The sequence below is a fragment of the Cyrtonyx montezumae genome, unplaced genomic scaffold, assembly GCF_038088225.1.
Source record: "Cyrtonyx montezumae isolate F1298 unplaced genomic scaffold, pur_monq_1.0 scaffold_10, whole genome shotgun sequence".
In the NCBI taxonomy this organism is placed as follows: Eukaryota; Metazoa; Chordata; class Aves; order Galliformes; family Odontophoridae; genus Cyrtonyx; species Cyrtonyx montezumae.
Window position 1 is genome coordinate 34,840,370 of NW_027071826.1, and position 21,180 is coordinate 34,861,549.

The following is a 21,180-nucleotide window of genomic DNA, read 5'->3' on the forward strand; positions in this document are numbered from 1 at the left end:
CGCGCGGCCCGCCCCGCTCTGCGAGGCCGACGGGCGGCGGGGCGGGGGTTTAAAGGCACGGCGGCGGCGGCACGGCGCGGCAGGTGCGGCGGGCAGCCGGGGCTGGGGGCACGGGGTGCGGCGGTCCGGACTGTTGGGGGGCTCCTGTGCACGCGTCCCGGTCGCAGCCGGGCTCGGGAAGGCGGTTCACCTTTGGGGTCCGTGCTTCGGGAGCTCGCCCGCCTTTTGGCGCCTGGGGACGGCAGCGGCAGCCCGTGCTTCTGAGGGTGGGAACTGCGGTGCCCGGGGCTGCCGGCCTCGTGTTCCCCTTTTAATACCTGCCCTCGGCGGTGCGGCTGTGAGGGATGTTCGTCGCGGTGGTCACGACGCTGTGGGCTTTGCTGTGCTAAGTGCCAGCCCCGTTGTTTAGGTGTGGGATGCGTCCGGCTGCAGCCTGTTGCAGCGTAGGGGACGGAAGCTGTTCAGTTCCCTGCCGTATGCCTTCCCTACCTGGCATGTGCTCTTTGGTCCCGTGCTGAGCCTGCCCGGCCCAGGCTGTGCGACCCACTGAGCTGGGCACAGCTCACGCTTCTCGCTTCATGGGATCTGCGGTGTGGGTAAGGAGCGCGTTTCGTGGCCTCTTGCAGCCTCCCCAAAGCAAACAGAGCCCTGCGGGGTTTGCCCCTCCTTCCTCCTGTCCGGTTACCTCTGCACAATGGATGCAGTGTGTGCCCGCAGCCTCCCCGGCGAGCGTTGCCGTTGCACGGGCGGGCGCTTTGCCCTCTCTGATCTCTCTGCCTCTTTCCCCTTCCCCCTGAGGGTTTGTTTTCCAGCAGGCTGAGTTCAAAAAGGGCACGAGATACTGCTGGCAAGCAGCCCGGCGCTAAGCAAACCGCTTCAGTTGGAATTGCATGGATTAGACCCAACTTTCTGCACACGTGCAGCACTACCTGGGGCTGCTCTGAAATGCAGCAGCAGAACTGTTGGCCTGAGTGTCAGGGTGGGGTGAAGAAGCACCCAGAGCTTGTGACAGGTCAGGGGACAGCTCGCCTACAGTCACTGCGTGCCCTGATGACTCTAGGGGCATATCTAGTGCAGACTGCTGGGGCTGCTCTCCTTCAAGGAGACGCTTTGGCTCTTCCAGACAGCAACTTGAGAGCCAGCTGCTGAAGAGTCTGCTGGAGACACCTTGTCCACAGCCAGAGGTGAAGCCTGATGCACAATGTCCTTGAGCCACTTTCAACAGCGGCACCAGATAGCGTAGCTCTGTCCTGAGTAAGAAGCTCTTTGGCAGGCGCTTCATTCCCTGCCCCACCCTTGCCAGTCGTGTCTGCCTTTCTGTCTCCCTCCTGCAGTGAAGGAGTTTGGAGGATGGTTGGAGTACCATCGCAGTGCCTTTTTATGGTAAATAAACTGCAAAGGAGCACTCACTGCAGGAAGGGCTGCTCCTAAAGCTTCTGAGAGCCCACATGATTGAAAATGATTTAAACTGTCTTGGCTTATAACATTCATTGTGAGGGCAGAAGGTGAAAGGATGGGTTAAGGGTCTGTCTCTGCCTGATTACCAGGAAGGATCTCTCAGCAGTTACTGTTGAGATCCTTGCACTTACCGTTGGTTGGGGTGATAGAGGTTGGTGCTTACTGGAAATCCCCTGACTGTGGCCAAATGGTTCCTATGCTCCGATGACAAGGGATGCAGGCTCAGCAGTAATGGCAAGAAAAGAAGCAAGCCTAAAAAACATGCTCTGCCAGCTCATCAGTGGGGGCCATGCTGAAGTCCAGCTTGCTTGACTGCCAGCAGCTTGCTCTTGGCTCAGAGCTGCCAGGCTGCACCACTTCTGGGGCAGCTGACCCCAGGCAGAGTATTGCTGTGAGGCTGAGACTACACTCCCCAGCACTGGAGCTGGGACACGGGGTAAGGCAGAATAGATTTAACATATTGATGCGTGGTTGTGCCTTGGGAGGTCAGTAACTTGCACGAGTGGGTGTTCTTCCCAGCTGTGTTTTCCTGCTGTGTTCCTACCAGGAGTGATGGAGCCTGGAAGCATGAGGTTTGGGGTGTGTATCCTTCTCACCCTGGTTTGGGGTGGCCCTTCTGGCCCAGTCTCCCCTGCATACCCTTCTGGCCCCACTCAGCTTTCACTCTGTGATGTCTATTTGATTTGCTTTTGCGTGAGCTCATTAGCCTTCTGGGATAGCTGGGGATAAGTTGTGACTGGCTCCAAATGTCCTGTGGGGATTCATTTCCAGAGATTATTTTAGTCCCTGACACATGAGCCCTGCCTAGAATGGAAGCCCTGATGCACTCACAGCATCTCAGAGGGGGCACCTTTCAGGAGAGCCTCAAATCCTTGCCCAAATGAGGAGGTGTGCAGGGAACTGCACAGGCTCTGGGGGTGGCATTGCTAGGGGTGGCTGCTTGTGCCCTGCTCCCTTATAGCTTTCTGGGGACTGAAGGGCAGTGGCCAGCAGGGATGGTGGGGGTGTGGTCCCTGTGTTAATGATAGTCCAATTGGAAAAGGAAAACCCAGGTCAGCCAAGTGGAAATGGGAGGGGGGGGGGTGAGCCTTCTGACTTGGAGGCATTTTCTTGCTGTTCCCTGTCATGGTGCTGCTGCCCTTCCCAGCTTAGCTGAGACTTGGCACCTCTTCTTGGCTTCCCAGGAGGAGCAACATGCCTGGCAATGTGCACAGCCTTGCTGTGAGATCATGGCTGCCTCCAGATGCCTCTTGCAGAAAGCCATTTAAAGCCCTGGGCTGCTGCTTGGATAACTCCCTGCTCTGATTCATCAGCAATGTGCATTCTCTCCCATTGTATCCCAAATCAGCCTGTGCTAAAGGCTGAGAGCAAAAGGCAGTATCTTTTAATAACCATGTGATGCAGCTGGAAAAAAAAGAAACTTCAGGACATACAGTTCTCTGGTGGCCTGGGTTAATGGGATGTTTGAGGGGGAATCTTGTCTGGCCCCAGGAACTTCAGGCAGTAGTGCTGCTATATGGCTGTTCCTGGCTAAGCAGTGGCCACTGTGGGCTCCACCTCATGCATCTGGCATTGCCACACCCGTGCAGGGAGTTTGCTCCTCGTGGTGGGGCTGGGAGTATCTAGCTTGTTTGGCAGACACGTGCCCAGCTCTCCCTGCTTGCTCACTTCTGCTGAAGGTGCCTTTGGTTGCCTGGCTTGCAGCGTTGGAACTGCACGGCTTTGTTCCCAGCAGCTTCTGCTGCTTCTTCCAGGTGGGTGCCTAAGGCTTGGCTCTTAGTTGCTGATACTGTGCGAGACTTGCAGAGCAGAGGTAGCATGAGGCTTTGTTGCTGCAGGAGGATTTTGCTGTGCACTGGTACTGTGTTTCTTCACTGTAGTTGTTGGGTTTTACAACTTAGGTAGAGGCTGTTCTGAGCATTGCTACCAGCCCTTGTTCAGGCTGGTGTCATCTCTTGTTCCCTGTGGTGCTGTGGTACAGGATCTTGCTGAGATTAGAGGGGTGCAGTGAGAAATGTGCACTGCACACTCATTTATCTGCTTTGTGAAGCAGAAAGCGTGTGAGATGGATCAGGAAGATGCATTGGTTAGGTTTTATCATGGCTTGAAGATGCTTGTCCATCCATACTGGCAAGTACAGGGTACATGTGCCCAAACCATGGGAGCCAGAGGGAAGGGGTAGAGAGGTGCATGTGGGCTGCTCTGCTCCCCACAGTTTAAGTGGCTGACTCTGTCCCCCCTCTCTGCCTTTATTTTCTCTCTGTGGTCTGTGCACCTGTCTGAACCAACTCCTGATCCTCCCCTCCCTCTCCCCCCATACTGCCCAGGGTATGTTTCTGTGTTCTGGTTACCGAACGTGATAGTTAATCTCCCCAGTGCCTTACAAGCTCAACACTTGCTGCTGCTGCTGCCCTTGTTTTAGAGGTAACCAGGGTACATGTGTTCCTCTTCCAGCTCGTGCTAAAGGGTTGGTGTGAGGACTTGCACGTGCTGTGACGGGATGTGGTGGCTCTGCCAGTGCTCCTGGGGATGGCCCTTGTGTGGGTGGGGCCATGTGCTACAGGTAGCAGGAGTGCTGTGGGGCTGGGAACATGCAGCACATGGATCATTTCCCATGGGCTAGTTGGGTAGCCTTGAGCAGCACTGAACTCTGCTGGGTAGCAAGCTGGGGAAAAGGGGCAGAGTGGAAGTGTGGGATGGTGCTGCTGCTGGTTTATAATGCTCCTGGCTGTGCAGGGGCCTGTTGCCATAGCTCTTCTATCCAGCAACTCTTCACGTGATTTTTGTTTTTCAGGTGGCAGCAAGCTGCAAAACTTTCAAGCTCAGCTGTGATGTGCTCTGTGCACCCCAAGATGGGAATTCCTGCTTAGAGGGTGGTTCTCACAGCTGCCACCGTGCCCTGCCAGCTTCTTCAGCTGTTCCCAGGTACCCCTGCAACGTTGGCAGCTTCCAAAGGTTGGTAGTCTTGCTTGCTGAGTAGATGGGTTACATGTGCTTACTTTCCTCCTGTCTCAGTGCTTCTGTGCTCAGATTGGTAAACTGGGATTAGTTGCATGGTGCTACAGACTTCTTCCCTGTTAGAATGTGTGGGTGTTGGAGATGGGTGGGGAGGTCCTAGAGGTGGTGCTGGCACTTTGTAAGCCCCTGTAGGCAAGCTCTCTGGAGGGAAAGACCAGATTACTGCATGAATATGTAGAATGAAGTGTGCTCCCATCTCTCTTGTTATATCAGTTTTAACTTCCCTTGAATGCATCTCACCAAACACTGGAGTGGTCTATTGCTTGTTTCTTATGTAGTGGGCAGTCAAGGGACTGGGGCTGAGGAGCAATCTGAGCCTCAAGAAATGGGAAGACCTTCTTCTGTTGGCAGAGAGCTTGTGCTAATATTTTGCTCTAGTAGTTTATTTTCCCTAAGCCCCTACCCCAAGTGTTTCTGTGGGGCCACTGTTCACAGTCACTGCCTATCCTCCATCCCTCATTAGTGCAGGGCTTGGCATGCCTGCAGGAGGGGGCCTCAGCATGTCTGCGCCTTGATCGGATTTGTCAAGGCTCCTTCCCTTTTCTTCCTGTTCATTGAGTACTGAAACAAAGCACACAGAAGAGAGGAATTCCAAAGAATAGGAGTGAGGGAAGAGAGGGACGTGGGATTGACAGGCTGCCCCTGTTCTCCCTTGTCTGGTGGGGCAGAGCGGGAGGCAGAGCATTTCAGGAGGTGAGACCTTTCCTGTTCCCAGCCATGCCACCAGCTGCCAGTGCTGGGAGCAGTTGTGAGCTGCAGCCCAGAGTGCTTTGGACCCTGCTGCCTGGCTGGTTTTCCCACTGACGCTGTCCCTGTTATGTGCTGAAGGGCCACCAGTGAGGAGTAAGACTTGGGCCTACTGCCTTCTCACAGCATAGGCACATGGGCCTTGATAGAGCCTGAGGGAGACAAGTGTTCAAACTGCTTTGCTGTGGGCTGTGTTAGAAAGGCTTCCCTCTTTACCTGTGCCAAGAAAATTTCTCTGCTAGGTAGCTCCTAATGAACCCATCACAGAACTGCGTTTGCTGTATGAGTGCCAGGGCAGCAAGACATCAGCCCCTCCCAGTGTGGAGTCAGAAGTGCCTGAACATGGCAATTCTGCACAGCCAGGTCTGGGAAGTAGAGACAAACATGGCTTGACGCTTGTAGGGTTTCCCAGGAGGCAAGGACTCAGAGGGAAGTCCTGGTCTGACCAGGCTTGTCTGCCTCAGGTACAGTTCCTCCTCACCTTACTGGCCCTCACTTCTGCCTTTGCCATCTGCAGGGCACTGTGCAGGTTTCCTCTTCCCCTTGCCCTTACTCTCAGTAGGGTTTACCCCTTGCCTTTACTCTCAGTAGCTCATGGGAAGCAGCAGGATGTGAAGCAGCCTTGGCATTCAAATCCTTGAAGTGAAATACGTTCTCATGAAAGACCCTCACGTAGCCCACCCTCACATGTAAGCCACAAGGAACAGCGTTTTAGCCACAGCCTCTGTTCCCTTTCCTCCTTCCTTCTTGTTCTTCCCTCCTGGCAATCTCAGCACTCTGTGGTTTAATTAGAGAGCAAAGTAAAGTGCTTAGGCTCCAAAACGTACAGATTAGGAGGTTACTAATCCTTTTCCTCAACGGGTGCTCACATCCTATCCAGTCAGTTATCGAGTTTCTTCCCCAAAGTGGAAACTCGGCCAACCTCAAGATTGCTACCTCTCCTCCTGTTTGGAGAACGGGAGGAAGAAGGGAGAGAGTGGAAGTAGGGGGGGCTGTCCTAACTTCTTGTGCCTTGGCTATTTTGGGTGTTCTGGGAGCAGTGAAGCAGGAGCTGTGATTTCCCTGCTTGCTGTTTGTCCACCAAAGCAGTTTTGCCAGGATGTTTCAGTGCTGACCACAGAAACCTTTCCTTAATTTATTTTTGAGTGCTGTCTTCCTGTACTGATAGGGAGGAAAGGTGGGGGGGGGAACCACTGACAACACTTTCTGGCAGAGGAAACAACTGCTTCCCTGTACATGTGTGCACGTGTGTATTTGTATGCTGGATGAATCAGTGTGTCTGCTGCTTTCCCTCTGTGTGTACATCTCTCCCCACGTTCCCTGTTGTCATTCTTGCACTCTTATTCCCAAATTTGACCCTGATGGTCACCTGGTGGGCTGAGGTCTATCCCACTCCTGCTGTGGGCTGGGTGTTGAAGAGGTTCTGGTGGATTGCAGAAGACTTGAGCTTTTGTCCTGAGCCACTCATCTTGCCGCTTGGTTGAGTCGAGGCATGTGGTTTCTTCCCAGCCTTTGTCCTTAACTGTGGAAGTTCAGGGCTTAGCTCAGCAGTGTGAGGAAACCCTGGGGGTGGGAACAGAGTGAACAGCAGGATGAGATGGAGAGGAGTACTGGGGAGGGTCAACATGTTGTTAGGGTATCAGGAGTATCTTTTTCTCCCCTTGGCTTCAGGAACTGCTTTCTTGGGATTCACTTCTCATCTTTTTGCTCCTATCAGTTGATCCCTGGTGTCCAGTTTGCAGAATGCTCCCATGTAGGTTTTGTTTGCTGCTAAGTTTGCTGACTTTTAGACCAACCAACAGCAATTCTTCTGCAGGGTCAGAGCTTATTTGCAGTGTGTGTTTGTAGCTCAGGCATCACTCACTTCAGGGCTATAAAATGCCCAGGGCACTCTGACTGGATGGCAGTATTGCTGCTTGGGTTTTTAACAGCCTCCCTCAAGGGCAGTGCCTGCCCTGAGCCATTCTCATTTTCTATTTATAGTGCAGTTGTTCCATTCTTACGTGGCAAGCTCTACTTCCAGCCCTGACTGGGGACTGAGGGCATCATAGCCAGGAATATCTCTGGGTGAAGATGTGGGAGTGGCTGCTGGAGCCCAGAATCACAGAAATTCTAGTGGAAGGAACCTCTAGAGATCATTGATTCCACCCCCCCTGCCAAAGCAGAACAGGTTGCATAGAGAGGCATCCAGGTGGGTCTTGAACATCTCCATAGCAGGAGACTCCATAGCCTCCCAGTTTGGACTCTTCCCTGGTGGAAGAGGTCAGCCACATCTGTGAGCAGCTTTGCTTTGTTGTGAATGTCAGCCTCTTCTGAGGTGTCACCCCTTTTCAAACAAGAAATGCAAAGGGTTTGCCCTTCCTTTCCTCTGACATGCTTTCAAGTGCCTGGTGGAATGGATTTTGGCACTGCAGGAGGTGTTCAGAAGAACAGCCCCAGTGAGGGACCTTAGTGTGCTAACCAAGCTCTTGGAGAGCAGCTTGATGTGAGAAACTATACCTTGCATGTATCTTCCAGTCAGTGATGTGACCTCTTGGTTGCATGCTCTGAACTGTGGCCTGCTAAGACAAGTGGATGCCTCCTTGCTGTTCTTGGCCATCCCTTGCACAGAGCCCCATGAGTGCTTGCTGGTCTTGGGAGAGCTCAGTCTGAGAGGAACCTGCAGTGCAAAAACATCAGCACCTCCCTTAGAGCTGCTGCTTAAGCACAGCTCCTCCAACCCTTTGACTTGTGCTCAGCTTGTCTGGAGAACAGTGCTGAGCAAATAATTAATTGCTTCATTTAGTGCCCAAAATGAGAAGTTGGAGGAAAACAAGAGAAACCACGACCCAGTTTAAGAGACCTTTTTATCTTTTAAATGTAACACAGCTCAACTGCAAGCAAAGCAATACAAAGTGAGACTTTTTGCTTGGAAAACAAAGCATTTAGTTCTTGTCCAAAACTTGCCACGAAGTAGCAAATAACTCAGTGCTGTCTGGAAACTGCAATTCTCAATCAATAACTATTCAGCTGGAAGCACTTATCCAGCTCTGCTGGCACTGAGGCACCCTAAGCACCTGGGGCCTGGCTCAGAGCTGATTTGGTGGGGAGGAGGGATTTTTTTCATGGGAGGGACATCTGCCAGTCTCTACCTTGGTGAAGGAGGGTAGGTCTCACACTGCTAGCTGGAAGCTTGATGCATTGCTATGCACAGTGACATTCCCGTGTCTTTGCTGTGTGGGGCATGGTGACTGCTGCATGCTCCACCATGGGCACAGCTGGAAGAGGGTTTGCTGCAGACCAACTTAGAAGCTGGAGCTCCTGACTGTTGACCCTGCTGCTGCTTCTTAGCTCTTACCCCAGGAGCTGCTGCTGTCTGCTGCATGCCTGCAGCAGTTAGGAGAGCCAGAGGAGTCAGGAGGTGGCCCAGTGAGCAGATTTCATTGTCCGGAGACAGGGACACGGTGAACCTTTGTGCATTCAGAGCTGGCCATTAGCTGTAGCACAGTCATCAGCAAAATGCAGATATTAGAAACCTGATCCCAGCGGAGGGATGGGAGTTGGAGATCAGCCCAAATGCTGCTCCTCTCCTCTTTCAAGAGGTATGCGGGATCCTTCTGTCCCCAGTTATGCTGCTGCACAGCATCCATTGGTTCTTCTGTGCCTAGCTGTGTTGGCCAGGAGAGCACGTGATGATGTGGTCCAGGCCACTGTGTTCTGCTGATCCCCTTGCTGCACAGAGGGACACATGCAGTATGTGCAGAGGCGTGCAACCCAGGTGTAGCTGAAGGCTGTTGCCAGCTGGCCCTTCCAGCCTTTCCACGGACTTGGAGGACTCTCTCAGAGTGAGAGCACATTGCTGACTGGGCTGGGTCTGGGTGGTTCTGTCATGCTTTGCCTGAGGATGGTGGTAAAAAGTACTTGTGTGGCTTGCGAGCATTGTGGGATATATGTCAAACCTAAGCCTCCTGCACACTGCTTGCATGCTCTGCTGTGACTCTTGGCTCCCTGTGTTTGCCCCACACAATGTGTAGCAGAACCCAGTGCCCGGCTGTGGGCAGGAACCTGGCTGTCTTCTCAGCTAGAGCAGGCTGTGTCTAGCAGGGCCTCATGATCAGTGTCCTTGCCAGCAGGAGCAGTTCCCTGATGCGTTCCTGGGCCTCAGATGCGGAGAGGTAAGCAGTGAGGCATGTGCCTGTGTCAGGCTCAGTCTGGACTTGCTGATTTCCTCATGCTCTGGAAGAGAAAAGGAAATAGTCTATTGATGAAACTCCCTGCTTTGGCCAAGCTGGGAGCTTCAGCTTACACCCTCTGGGGGCTGCTAACTCCTGTTTTCTGAGTGGTGTGCTCTTCTCTCACAAGAGAGTGGCTTTTTCTGTGACCTTTGTGGAATAAAATACACAAGAATGAGGCACAGCTGAACCTGCTCATCCTAGGCAGTTCTTTCTCCATGGCGTGATGGTTGTGGAGGGATGACAACAGCATGTTCTTGTTTTACAGTCCATATTCTGGTGTCTCACCCTGTGTCTTGATCCTGCCTCTGGAACACGGTGGCTGCTTTGCCACGGGTTGCTCTTCCCAATGAGATACAGAGGTGAAATTCTCACTTCAGTTTCACTTATCATAAGACTGGGAGGAGGGGTGCAGTGGTAATCCGGAGCATGGGGTTTTAATCCTGCTTCCCTGGCCAAATTCCTTTCCGCCTCTGTACATTCCTGCAGCTGCTCTGCTCTGAGCTGCCTGTGTGGTATCTGCTGGCTGGCGCAGCCCCCGTCGTGTGGAGGAGGCATCTTGGGGATGTGAAGGAAGATGATCTCTGGGTGCTGAATGAGGAGACCGCCTGTCCTGTCTCTTTTACTCAGAGGAGCAAAAGAAACTGTCCCCTGTTACGTCTAAGCGAGTGGTGCCTTTTTTCCTTCCTTTTGCTGGGACTGCACAGCTGCTTTGCTTGTGCTGGGGGGAGGTGAGCACTGGGCTTTCATGTGACCTATGCCAGCACTCCCTAAACATTAACTCCTCACCTGACAGGGAGCAGGGAGCCAGGGAGAGCAAAGGCCAGCTATGCTGAGCCAGAACAAGAGCACCCTGGGGCTGTGGGCAGCCTGGGGGTGTGGTGGGCTGAGGCTGCTGCTGTCCCCTTAGAGGTCCGGTGGGCACATGTGACTTTCCTCTCTGGCCTTCCTGGTTGTGGTGGCTGAGGTCTCTGCCCAGGCCTGGCTGTAGGTTGGCAGCCTTTGTCTCCTGGTGCCCCATTAACACAGCTGGCCTATCACCCAGCTGTGGCCTTTGTGTCACTGCAGGATGGGTAGTCCACATGTTCCCTCTTGCAGCAGCAGACTGGCCTTGGGGACCTGGAGCCCCCTTGTCCTATGTGTCCCCATCTGTGCTGGAACTGCCCTGCTCCTGAGACACATTGGGGAGGGAGGAGGGCAACCTGCTGTGGCCAGCACTTTGCCCTGCATCCTTGTGCTGGGGTTGGAAATGGAGAACCGTGCTATTGGGGAACTGCTCATCTTACTGCCGGCAGTGCTCGGCTGGCATGAGCAATGAGTCAGAGCAAGGAAGACTGGGGGACAAGTGCTGGGTCTGCAGGTGTGGGTAGAGCTGGGTGAGGAGGGTGTTTGTGCTGCATGGAGGCCAGTGCATGGCCCACAGCACGGGCAGAGCCCTCCACACAGCATATGCTCACATGGTGCCATGGCTTGGTTGTTTCCCAGTGTGTTCCTCAGCTGGGAGCTGCTTTGTGCTTTGCTCTCCCCACTGTGTGGGGGAGGAGAGGCTGTGTAATTGCCTTCCTGCTTGCCACCCCCCCCCCCCCCCCCCCCCCCCCCAGCCCTAAACTTCCTGTGTGATGGATTGCACGGGGTGGGCAGGCCCTGGGGCTGAGCTCTGTTGGGGAACAAAAGGAGGGCTCCTGCTGTGGGTGCTGCTGGCTCAGGGGAGCGGGGGCCCACAGGGGTTTCCTCTCTCTTCCTGGGGTGAGCTGTGCAGGAAAGTGCTGTTAAGGTGCTATTTATTAACTGCCTGTTCTGCCGGGAGCTCTGCAAAGACAAGCACGCCTGAGCAGGAGGTGAATGCATGTCCTGGGGCGGTGATTTCTGTGCTGCCTGGGTGGGGACCCTCCCTCTCCCCCAGCCCTGCTCCATCTTCATAAGGCAGGCCTGTGCCTGCTGCTGCAGGTGATGGGGTGGAGGACAATTTGTGTTTCGTCTCCTTTGATATGCAGGCAGTTGCATCCTAATCCCTCCATGCTGTCACCCCACCATGCCTGCTCCCTGCATGGTGACACGAATTCCTCTGCCCACTCTGTCCCTGGTCAGGAGCTGCCTTTCCCAGCCCTGGGGCCAGGAGCAGGGGAGCTGCAGGTAGAGGCGATCTCTGCATAGTTAGCATTCCCAGCCCTGCCTCCCATTCCTCCTGCTGCTGTCTCTTCTGTGGGGCACCGTGCTCCCAGGCTGCTGGAGCTGGAGGCCTACCCTACTCCTGGGCCATGGGTGGGCAGCTGGGTTTCCTTCCTGCACCTGCACTGTGTCCATGTGCTTAGGCTGCAGGTGCTATCTCCCCTCTCCGAGTCACAGGGGAGGCAGCTGAGCAGCCCACACCAAACATTCGTGCCTCCTTCCCGTGTGGGCCACTCTGCTCAGAGCTGTCTTCCAGCTCCCCCAGGGATGGCAAAGCACCCTGCACCTGCCCTGGGAGAAAAGGAGGCAGGTGGTCAGGGGGTATCTAACCCTAATGCTGCCCTTATCTTGGCTGAGGAGGGCTATGTGGGGCCTGGGGAGGGAGGGAGTTGCAGGGTAGGCAGGTTTCTCCTTGCTGACTTAGGGCAGTTCAGTGCCCCAGCGCTGGGGGCTCTTGAGCAGCAAGTGAATTTAATCTGGTTTTGTTTGTTCTTTCCTCCTCCGAAAGGGGGGCCAAGGCTGGGCACGCGGGTGGGGGGAGATCGGGTTTGAGAGCGGGAGGAGCTGGGGTGGCGGGGGGGAAGTGTCAGATCTGAAAGGGAGGAGTAAAGGGAGGATTGGGAAAGGCAGAGCCAGGAGGGAGCGCGGCTGCAGGCTGAGAGCCACTCAAGGAGGCACTGGCAGGAGAAGGGGAAGGCAGGTAAGGGAACTGCTGCGTGGGGCAGGCGAAGTGCCCGGTGGGGAGGGAGGGGCTGTGGAGGGTGTAGAGTCTTTGGGGCCTCTCCAGCATCTCTGCCCTGGGCCTTCTGCTGTCCTAGCCCCATTGTGTCCCCTGAAACTGCCATCCCAGCCATGTGTTTACATGCAGAGAGTGCTGTTCCTTACTGGGAGGATCCCCAACACTGCAGGCGAGTGGGGCAGAGAGGCTGTGGGATGAGTGGAAGCAGCGGGACTGTCCCTTCTTTGCTGGCACAGAGATCACTTTCCCAGCCGTTGGCTTTTCAGGCAGCTCGATGCCTGCTGGTCTCCCTTTGCTCTCCTCACTCCCCCCTCTTGTTCACTGAGCCTAGTGCAAAGTTTGAGCTTCCCCTTGTGCACAGGTAGGGTGGTGGAGTTGGGCCTGCAGGGCAGGTGATGAGCTGGTGGCAGTGTGTGGAGCCGTAGGAGATACTCAAGTTCTGCTGCAGGATCGTGCAGTTGGAAGGGGCCTGCACCTGCTTTGTGCTTCAGCTCCCTCTGCCCTGCCTGTGGGGGCAGTTTCTGCCTGGGTGGGCATTGGTACCCCGTCCTCTCACCCAGGTGTTGTCCTCCCAGGCTGCCCGCCTCATCCAGAGGCCCTCTGGCATCTGCACATCAATGGGCTCTGGGGTGTGTGGAGGGGGGGAGTGGAAGAGGCCCTAATCCACCCCATTCATCGGAGAGGCAGTGAGGCTTTTGTGGCGCCTCCAGATGCTGGGCCAGGCAGGGGCTGGGGGGAGGTCGGTGGTTTCTTGCTTTGTGGAACCTTTGTCTGCCCCATACACTTGGCTCCTGGGGGATGTCACAGGGCAGTGCTTTTTGAGGCCATCTTTCTGTCCCTGCGTTTGGCCTGGGAGGTGACATGCGGGATTTCTCCACCACTTGCTTCGTATGTAAAAAGGACAGCTTGCGTTTGGAGGGCAGGAGCCTACTGCATGTGTGGGGACAGGGGTGCTTCCCCTATTGGGCTGGGATGTGGGGACAAAGCAGACAGCGTGGTGCAGTGATGCAGTGTCTCAGAGCAGTGTGCCCAGGTCCCCTCTGCTTCCCTCCAGCCACCCCCAGGCTGTGTGTTCCTTGAAGCTGACCCTCTGGGAAGTAAGTTTCACTGAACCGCTTGGGATCTTTCTGGTGTGACACCAAACTTCGCTGGGGCAGAGAGCTGTTCTCAGCGTGGGGAGCAAAGCGGAGGTGTTTGTCCCGCTGGGATCTTGGGAAGGGACAAGGGATGCCACTGGAGTTCCCCCTGCCCCTGCCAGCAGTGGGGCTGGGAAGGCAGCCAGCAGGCCGGGCTGGGGCTCCCCGCTAATCTCAGCGTGGGCTGTGCTCCCCAGCAGCACAGCTTGTCCAGCCCAGCCACGTCCTTCAGGCTGTGCCTCAAGAGCAGTCCCGGCCCCTTTGGATTCTAGAGATGGTGGGGGAGGGATCTGCTCTCCCTCCCAAGGGCAGGCGGCGGGAACCAGTCCAGGACTTACACCAGGGATGCTGAGAGCTGTTGGTGACCCTGCTCTCTGCTTCCCTGTCCTCGCAGACTCTAGGATGCTGGGGCCAGCCAGACTGGGACTGCCCACCTGATCCTTGGTACCTGCTCCTGCCAGCCCATCATGTTGTGCTCCTGGCGTGTCAAACTGAAGCTGCTGCTCGCTACCATCACCCTCGCTGTCCTCCTCTCCTGGCTCTACCTCTTCGTGGGCAGCCTTGAATGTGAGTGAGTCTTTCTCTCAGTTCCTGGGAGGGTCCCTAGTGTAGAGTGGGCTGGAGAGGCCAAGGCCAGGGGAGGGTTGCTGTATAGCTGTGGGTGCACTGGTCTTTAGAGCCCTAGGGGTTTTTCTGGTGACTTCTGAAGCAGAACTGTGATTCAGGGCACTTGGGGTGTCCTAAGATCTCTCCGATCAGGTTGGGGCTCTGTCCTATCCCCACGTGGTCCCTTCTGCCTTACCACTGCCCCCTAGCCACGCGCATGTCTCACCCCATGTCCCTGCAGATGGCCGCTTTCTCCTGCTGCCGCCGTGCCTGGGCGAGCAGCCGAGTCGGGACGTGGAGCGGGAGGCCCTGGCCTCGCAGGTGCGCCGGGTGGAAGAGGAGAACCAGCAGCTCCGCATGCAGCTCGGCCAGGTGCAGGCAGAGGGCAGCGACGGCAGCCCGCAGAGGGGGACCTCTGCTGAGGATGGGCCCCCCATTGGAGGTGAGAGGAACAACCGCACGGCCTGCCCCAAGCAGCGGATGGTGCACAAGTGTGAGGTGGGTGGCACGGCCAACAGGGCTGCTCAGAGGGAGCCAGGGCTCGGGAGGATCTGACCGTTCTTTGCAGGAAGAAGCCAGTCTCAAAAAAGCAATGTTTGTCTCTGGGCAGCTCCTGCACGTTGCAATTGTGTGCGCTGGACACAATGCCAGCCGGGATGTGGTCACCCTGGTGAAATCCATCCTCTTCCACAGGTAACTGGGATCTGCTGTGTCAGAGGCCTGCCTTTTTGGGGTTCCCAGATACTCTATAGAGAAGGCAGTGTTGGAGGAGAGGGGCTCTTGAGTCCTCTCTCTGCCTCCTGTGTCGTTGACGAGACTTAAAGGGACAGAGGGTAGCTGTATTCCACCCCTGAAGGCGTGATTTTTCTCTGCATGCATGATGTCTGTCTCCTGGCACGGTGGGAGAGATGGGGACCACGTCCACTTCCTCCTGCTGCGGTGCTGAGTGCCACTGCATTGCCCTTGGCAGGAAAAACCCCCTCCACTTTCACTTCATCACGGACTCAGTGGCCCACCAGATCCTCCAGACGCTTTTCCAGTCCTGGATGGTGCCTTCCATCCACGTCAGCTTCTACAACGCCGATGATTTGAAGGCAGGCACTCTCCCCCCCTCTGCATCATTCTCACTTTCTGACCCAGCTGGGCACTTGGAGGGTCCCAGGGGTGCAGCAGAGAGAGTGGGAGGGGGATTGTTAATTCATTTTCCTGGTTTCACAACCCTGTTGTGCCCCCTCTGCTGGCCTCCTCTGTATGGGAATATGGCTCTTCTGCCCAGGCAGGGAAGGGCCCAGCCATTCCCAGCCCTGAAGCCATGTCACCTTGCAGCCGGAGGTGTCATGGATCCCCAACAAGCACTACTCTGGCATCTATGGGCTGATGAAGCTGACACTCACCAAGGCACTGCCCTCCAACCTCTCCAAGGTCATCGTCTTGGACACTGACATCACTTTCGCCACTGACATTGCTGAGCTCTGGGCTGTCTTTGGAAAGTTCTCTGGTGAGGACAGGGAGCTGAAGCTCTGGCAGGGCCTGCTGTCCCATGGTTCTCCCCATCAGCCACAGCATGAATGTAGAGGGTTTGCTTGCACCTTTCAGACTTACAGAGGTGTGGGCCATGTGTGTGTCCCTCTGTTTCCTCAGAAAAGCAGGTGATTGGGCTGGTGGAAAACCAAAGCGACTGGTATTTGGGCAACCTCTGGAAGAACCACAAACCATGGCCAGCACTGGGACGTGGCTTCAACACAGGTGGGTGAGAGCTGCTGAGGTGGGCCCTGCACCCTGACAGAGCACCCAGTTGGGGCAGCATTTGTGTGGGGAGGCTGGGAAGGCTGTAGCAGCTCCACATGGCCGTCTCAGTGTCCTGGAGATTGTGTGCACAGGAGTGGCACATCCCAGAGGCTGGAGGCAGACAGGCTGCTGTGCTCCCTCGTTGACCCAGCATCCTCTTTCCTGGCACCCAGGGGTGATCCTGCTCTTGCTGGACCGCCTGCGTCGCCTGGGCTGGGAGCAGATGTGGCGGCTGACAGCAGAGCGGGAGCTCATGAGCATGCTCTCCACCTCGCTGGCTGATCAGGTAAGGGCTTCAGGGTGGCCAACCCTGCTGCGTTCCCATAGCACTGCTGTCATGTGGGGGTCATACTGTCCCCTTTTATCCTCCTCTGCACTCGCTGTTCTCTCTCCTAGGACATCTTTAATGCAGTGATCAAGCAGAACCCAGCCCTGGTGTACCGGCTCCCGTGCTTCTGGAATGTGCAGCTGTCCGATCATACCCGCTCAGAGCAGTGCTACACTGAGGTCTCAGATCTCAAGGTGGGTTGGTTTTGTGGCCTTTGAGGTGGAATCACAGGTTCACCTATGAGGAGCTCTGCGTTCTTCCTGCTAGATGTTTCTGTCCTGTAGAAGATGGGATGCAGGATCGGGAGGTCTGGGGCAGTCAGCAGTGGTGTCTGGGGAGCTGCTGACTTCCCCTCCACAGCATGGCATACCTCTGCCCCCAGGTAATCCACTGGAACTCGCCGAAGAAGCTGCGGGTGAAGAACAAGCATGTGGAGTTCTTCCGTAACCTCTACCTGACCTTCCTGGAGTACGATGGCAACCTGCTGCGCAGGGAGCTGTTTGGCTGTGCCAGTCTCCCCAGCCCACCCAGTAACCAGGTGAGGCTGACTGCAGCTCTGCCCCCGGCCCAGGACAGGCAGAGACCCCAGCAGCTCCCTGTGCCCCCCCTCTGTCTCCCCCTGTACCTCACCTTTGTGGTGTTGCAGCTGCAGCAGGCACTAGAGGAGCTGGACGAGGACGATCCCTGCTACGATTTCCGCCGGCAGCACCTCACGCAGCACCGTGTCCACCTGTTCTTCCTGCAGTACGAGTTCCTGGCCCTTCCCAACCCCACCGATGTCACCCTCGTGGCCCAGCTCTCCATGGACAGGTACTGGCGGGGTTTATGGGTGCTTGGGTTCCCACTTCATTGCCTCATCAGTGACTTTACAACTCGGGAGCTACACGGGTGGCTGCTCACCCTCGCACCAGAGCACTGCAGCAAGGAGCAGAGAGCAGCCTGTGTTGGGAGCACTAATTCCCTCCGCTCTCTCCTGAACTGGGCTTGGATGGCACGAAGCTTTCTGGCAGCCCTTAGTTCTGCGTCTGACTGGGCCGTGCTCTCTGCTGTGCAGACTGCAGATGTTGGAGGCCATCTGCAAGCACTGGGCCGGCCCCATCAGCCTGGCGCTGTACATGTCGGACGCGGAGGCCCAGCAGTTCCTGCGCTACGCCCAGGCCTCGGAGGTGCTCAGTGCCCGCCGCAATGTCGCCTACCACATCGTCTACAAGGAGGGGCAGTTCTACCCCGTCAACCTCCTGCGCAACGTGGCCTTGGCCAACACGCAGACGCCGTACGTCTTTCTGACTGACATTGACTTCCTGCCGATGTACGGCCTCTACGATTACCTCAGGTAAGCAGTTGGCAGGAGGTGCCCCAGACAGCCGTTCTTCACGTGTGGAGATGGGTTTTCTGCTCAACCATGTGATTGTAGCCTTGCTTTTATCAGACTGCAGTGGATCAGGAAGGGGAAGTGGCTGTGAGGCCTCATAAGCTCCTGTATGGCAGCACTGCATGGTGTCTAAATGCATAAATCCCCTTGTGGAACTGTGGGAAGGCTGGTGGGGCTGATGAAGGGGAATGAGGAATGGGGCTGTTGTCACAGCTCACGGCCACAGAGGCCTCACACCCTTTCTACCACTGTAGGAACTCCATCCAGCAGTTGGAGTTGCCTCACAGGAAGGCAGCTCTCATTGTGCCGGCGTTTGAGACCCTGCACTACCGCCTGACCTTCCCCAAATCCAAAGCAGAACTGCTTTCCATGCTGGACATGGGCTCCCTCTACACCTTCAGGTAGGTCCTGGAGCTCCCTGCCACACCCAGCAGAAGCCAGTCTGGTACCCTTGTGCCTTGGGGCTGTGGTGCTGCCAGCTCAGAGGATCTCGTCTCGGGGAACTGACGCTTTTCCTGGCGTGTCACTTCCATCTCTCCTCACAGGTACCACGTGTGGCCCAAAGGCCACGCCCCAACTGACTATGCCAAGTGGCGAACAGCCACTGTACCGTACCGCGTGGCGTGGCAGCCGGACTTCGAGCCTTACGTTGTAGTGAGGCGAGACTGCCCCAAGTACGATCAGCGCTTCGTGGGCTTCGGCTGGAACAAGGTGTCCCACATCATGGAGCTGGATGCGCAGGTGGGTGCCGGCTGCTGGGCACTGAGGGGTTGGTACCGTGCTGACAGTGACAGCTGCAACTCTGTCCCCAGGAGTATGAGCTGCTGGTACTGCCCAACGCCTTCATGATCCACATGCCCCACGCTCCCAGCTTTGACATCTCCAAGTTTCGTCTGAGCGCGGGGTACCGGGGCTGCCTACAAACGCTGCGGGAAGAATTCCACCAGGACCTGTCACGGCGATACGGGGCTGCTGCACTCAAATACCTCACTGCCGAGAGGAACCTATGACACCTGGGCACAGTGGGTGCAGGGTGCTGGTAGCAGGTGGAAAAGGGAGGGCGCAGGGCCTCCTCCTGCCCCCAGCTCACCTCATAGCCTTGCCCAATGGATCTGACTCACAATGGGATGTCTGTAGATAAGAGGGAAGATGCCAGCTGTTGGGATCAGGCAGTGTCTGCTGGTCGAGCTGCTGCAGCATGGCCCAGGGTCTGTCCAGAGCAGCAGCATTCCTGTGTTATAGGGGAGCTTCCACTGTGCTGGGGGACTGGTCCTCCTGCCCTTCATTCTAGCAGATGTTGATTCACGCCCTTTGTTAGCTCACCTCAGCTTGGGGCCTGTCCTCAAGAGGCCCCAGAGCTGCACTTTCCCCCCCCCCCCCCGCTCTGCTCCTTTCTGCAGACCCAGTTTGCAATCCTCTGCACACTCCTGGGGGCCTTGGTGAGTGGAAGATGGAGATGCGGACCATCCTCTCACATCCTTTGTGGGACAAGGCTTCAGAAGAGGCTTCCTAATGCCCTAGGAGCTGAGGCCGGAGATTACCAGCAGCTGTGCTTACCTGGCTTAAGCCTGGACCAAGGCTGGCTGGTTAGCAGGGTGAAGTATTCCTCCCCATCCATGTGGATGTGGAGTCCCCCTGGGATGGCCCAGCTCTGAGTGAAAGCAGACTGGTGCTTGGTACAATCCTTCTGCCATTGCAGTGGGTGCCATAGCTTCACAGGGGGTCTGTGCTTGTGTGCAAGAATTCCTGGCAGGGACCCCCAGTGCCTCCCCGACTCCTGGCAGTGCCAGGGCTGCCACCAACAATCAGGGATGGGACTGCCCCAAGCGAGGCATAGCTGAGCACCGTGGTCCCTGCAGTGGAAGCAGCGTAGCTGGCTCTGCTCTGCAGCTGTCACACACTGGAGCACAGAGGATGCGTTGCTTTCCTCATGCTATTTAAATTATTTATACTCTTCTCATGAGAATTCAGTGGTTAGGGTGTCATGGGGTTTTTTTTTGTTTTTGTTTTTAAGCCCTCCTTGCACCTGGATGATTTTGCTGCTGGCACTGGAGCAGCTCCAGGCCTGGGGCTGCTGCAACCTCTACTGTTCTCTTCTTAGCATTATTCTGCTCTGCAAGAGCTGTGCAGGAGTGAAGACTTCCGTCCGTGGGAGCGGCCAGGAGGAGCCATACAAATCGCATTGTCTGGGAAGGGCACAAGCGCCTCTTGCTTATTCTCTCTTTTTAATTTAATTTTTAAATTAAAGCTTTTTTATTCTTTTTCATATCCTTGTTACAAGTGCATGATTATTAATGCTTTGTGCAATGAACCTGCACATGTACCGTGGAGGGGAGCGGAGCCATGCGGCCCAGAGCTGTGCCTGGTGTGGTGGGAGCCATGTTCCTTTGGGGCTGGCACCGCAGGACTGGGGAGCAGGCTGGTAGAGGTAACCCCGTGTCACTGCACAGTGGGTGAGCCCCGACATGGGCTGGTGGTGGGCACTGCTGTGGGCTGGCAGCCTGTGTAGTGCTGCAGCCAAATTGTGGGGCTGTCTGGCTTTGTGGCGTGGCTGTGTGCTCACAGCTGAGTTGTGCACTGGTGGTGGGACCCAAACGAAGGGCTCTGGTTTCATGGGGCTGGCAGGAGCACAGCCTGGAGTCCTGAGCTCTGCGGGGGGAGGCAGCAGGCTGGGAGTGGGTTGTTGGCTTTGTTTGGGAACCAGCTGGAAGGCTCATTGCAGTGCAGCAAAAGGCACAGCTGAACCAAGCTGGTCCCCAGCAAACGGCATTTGTTTTGTACTGCCAGAGCTTGCTGTTATCACTAGGCTGAGCAGTAAGACAGGTTCAGATCCAGGCAGCACCTTACCTGTCCTGCTCGGCCTGCTCTCTGCTGGGAGCCGTGGTTAGGAGCAGCTGGGGATTTCTGTGCTGGCTCTGTGGTTGGCTCTGTTGTGGGCCCTGAGGGACTGCACTGAGCTCTGCCTGTAGCAGGGGTTCCAGGGCCTTGGTTGACAGAGCCAGCCCTTAGTGCAGTGGGGTTTGAGCTCCCCCAGCTCTGTGCTGGAGTGGGGCGGCCAGCAGGACCCTACATGGAGGGGCTGGGGTGGTCCTCCCCCAGTACAGCCCCTGTGGGAGCTGGGCCCTGGGAGGAGGTGTGAGGCGGGGCCGGGGTGGGCCTAGGGCCCCTCCTGGAGACACAGCTGAGGAGACGAGAGAGTTTGTTGTGCTTTATTTAGTAAAGTGTTAAAATAAATAAATACAAATTGATCAGGTGCTCTGTACCCCTGCCCCTCCCGCCCTCCTCCTCCCCCCCCCCCCCCCCCCCAGTTTAATTTGCTAAAATCTAAACACATCTGTACCAAAACTGAAACCAGCAGGGACCTGAAGGCAGCAAAGAGCCTGCAAGGTCACTATCGGTGTCAGGCTGAAACAAAATAAGAGAGATTTAAAAACTGCCATCCAGCTCCAGTGTGGATGCTCTCACAAACCTGTGCTGTGATGGGAGACTCCTGGGGGCCACTCCCAGCCCGGGTGAATGTGGTGGAAGCAGTGACTGGAGGGACACAGAGCAGAGCTGGGACAGCCCAGCAGGGCTCTGCACCTGGGACCGAGCCCTGAGGCCTGGCA

At 56.1% G+C, this 21,180-nt stretch overlaps 2 protein-coding genes across 2 annotated transcripts in view; both read left to right on the plus strand.

Moving 5' to 3' along the window:
- SLC35C1 (solute carrier family 35 member C1) overlaps positions 1–21,180 on the plus strand; it is a 233,191-nt gene that overhangs the window by 49,063 nt on the left and 162,948 nt on the right. The window lies entirely within an intron of this gene.
- LARGE2 (LARGE xylosyl- and glucuronyltransferase 2) lies at positions 38–19,838 on the plus strand. The gene is made up of 16 exons (XM_065754867.1): positions 38–83; positions 4,253–4,413; positions 13,873–14,045; positions 14,326–14,582; positions 14,695–14,777; positions 15,055–15,178; positions 15,411–15,582; positions 15,726–15,830; positions 16,046–16,158; positions 16,269–16,394; positions 16,583–16,738; positions 16,847–17,010; positions 17,255–17,533; positions 17,827–17,973; positions 18,118–18,313; positions 18,385–19,838. Exons 3-16 carry the CDS (start codon positions 13,946–13,948, stop codon positions 18,580–18,582), a joined length of 2,220 nt encoding a protein of 739 aa, XP_065610939.1. The 5' UTR covers positions 38–83; positions 4,253–4,413; positions 13,873–13,945; the 3' UTR covers positions 18,583–19,838.

What these genes read in the sequence shown, in the direction of transcription:
- LARGE2 (XM_065754867.1), top strand. Translation starts at nt 13,946, where the DNA reads ATGTTGTGCTCCTGGCGTGTCAAACTGAAGCTGCTGCTCGCTACCATC. An exon ending in GGATGGTGCACAAGTGTGAG is followed by an intron (nt 14,583 to 14,694) that starts GTGGGTGGCACG and finishes GTCTCTGGGCAG; the next exon opens with CTCCTGCACGTTGCAATTGT. An exon ending in CCACCTCGCTGGCTGATCAG is followed by an intron (nt 16,159 to 16,268) that starts GTAAGGGCTTCA and finishes TCTCTCTCCTAG; the next exon opens with GACATCTTTAATGCAGTGAT.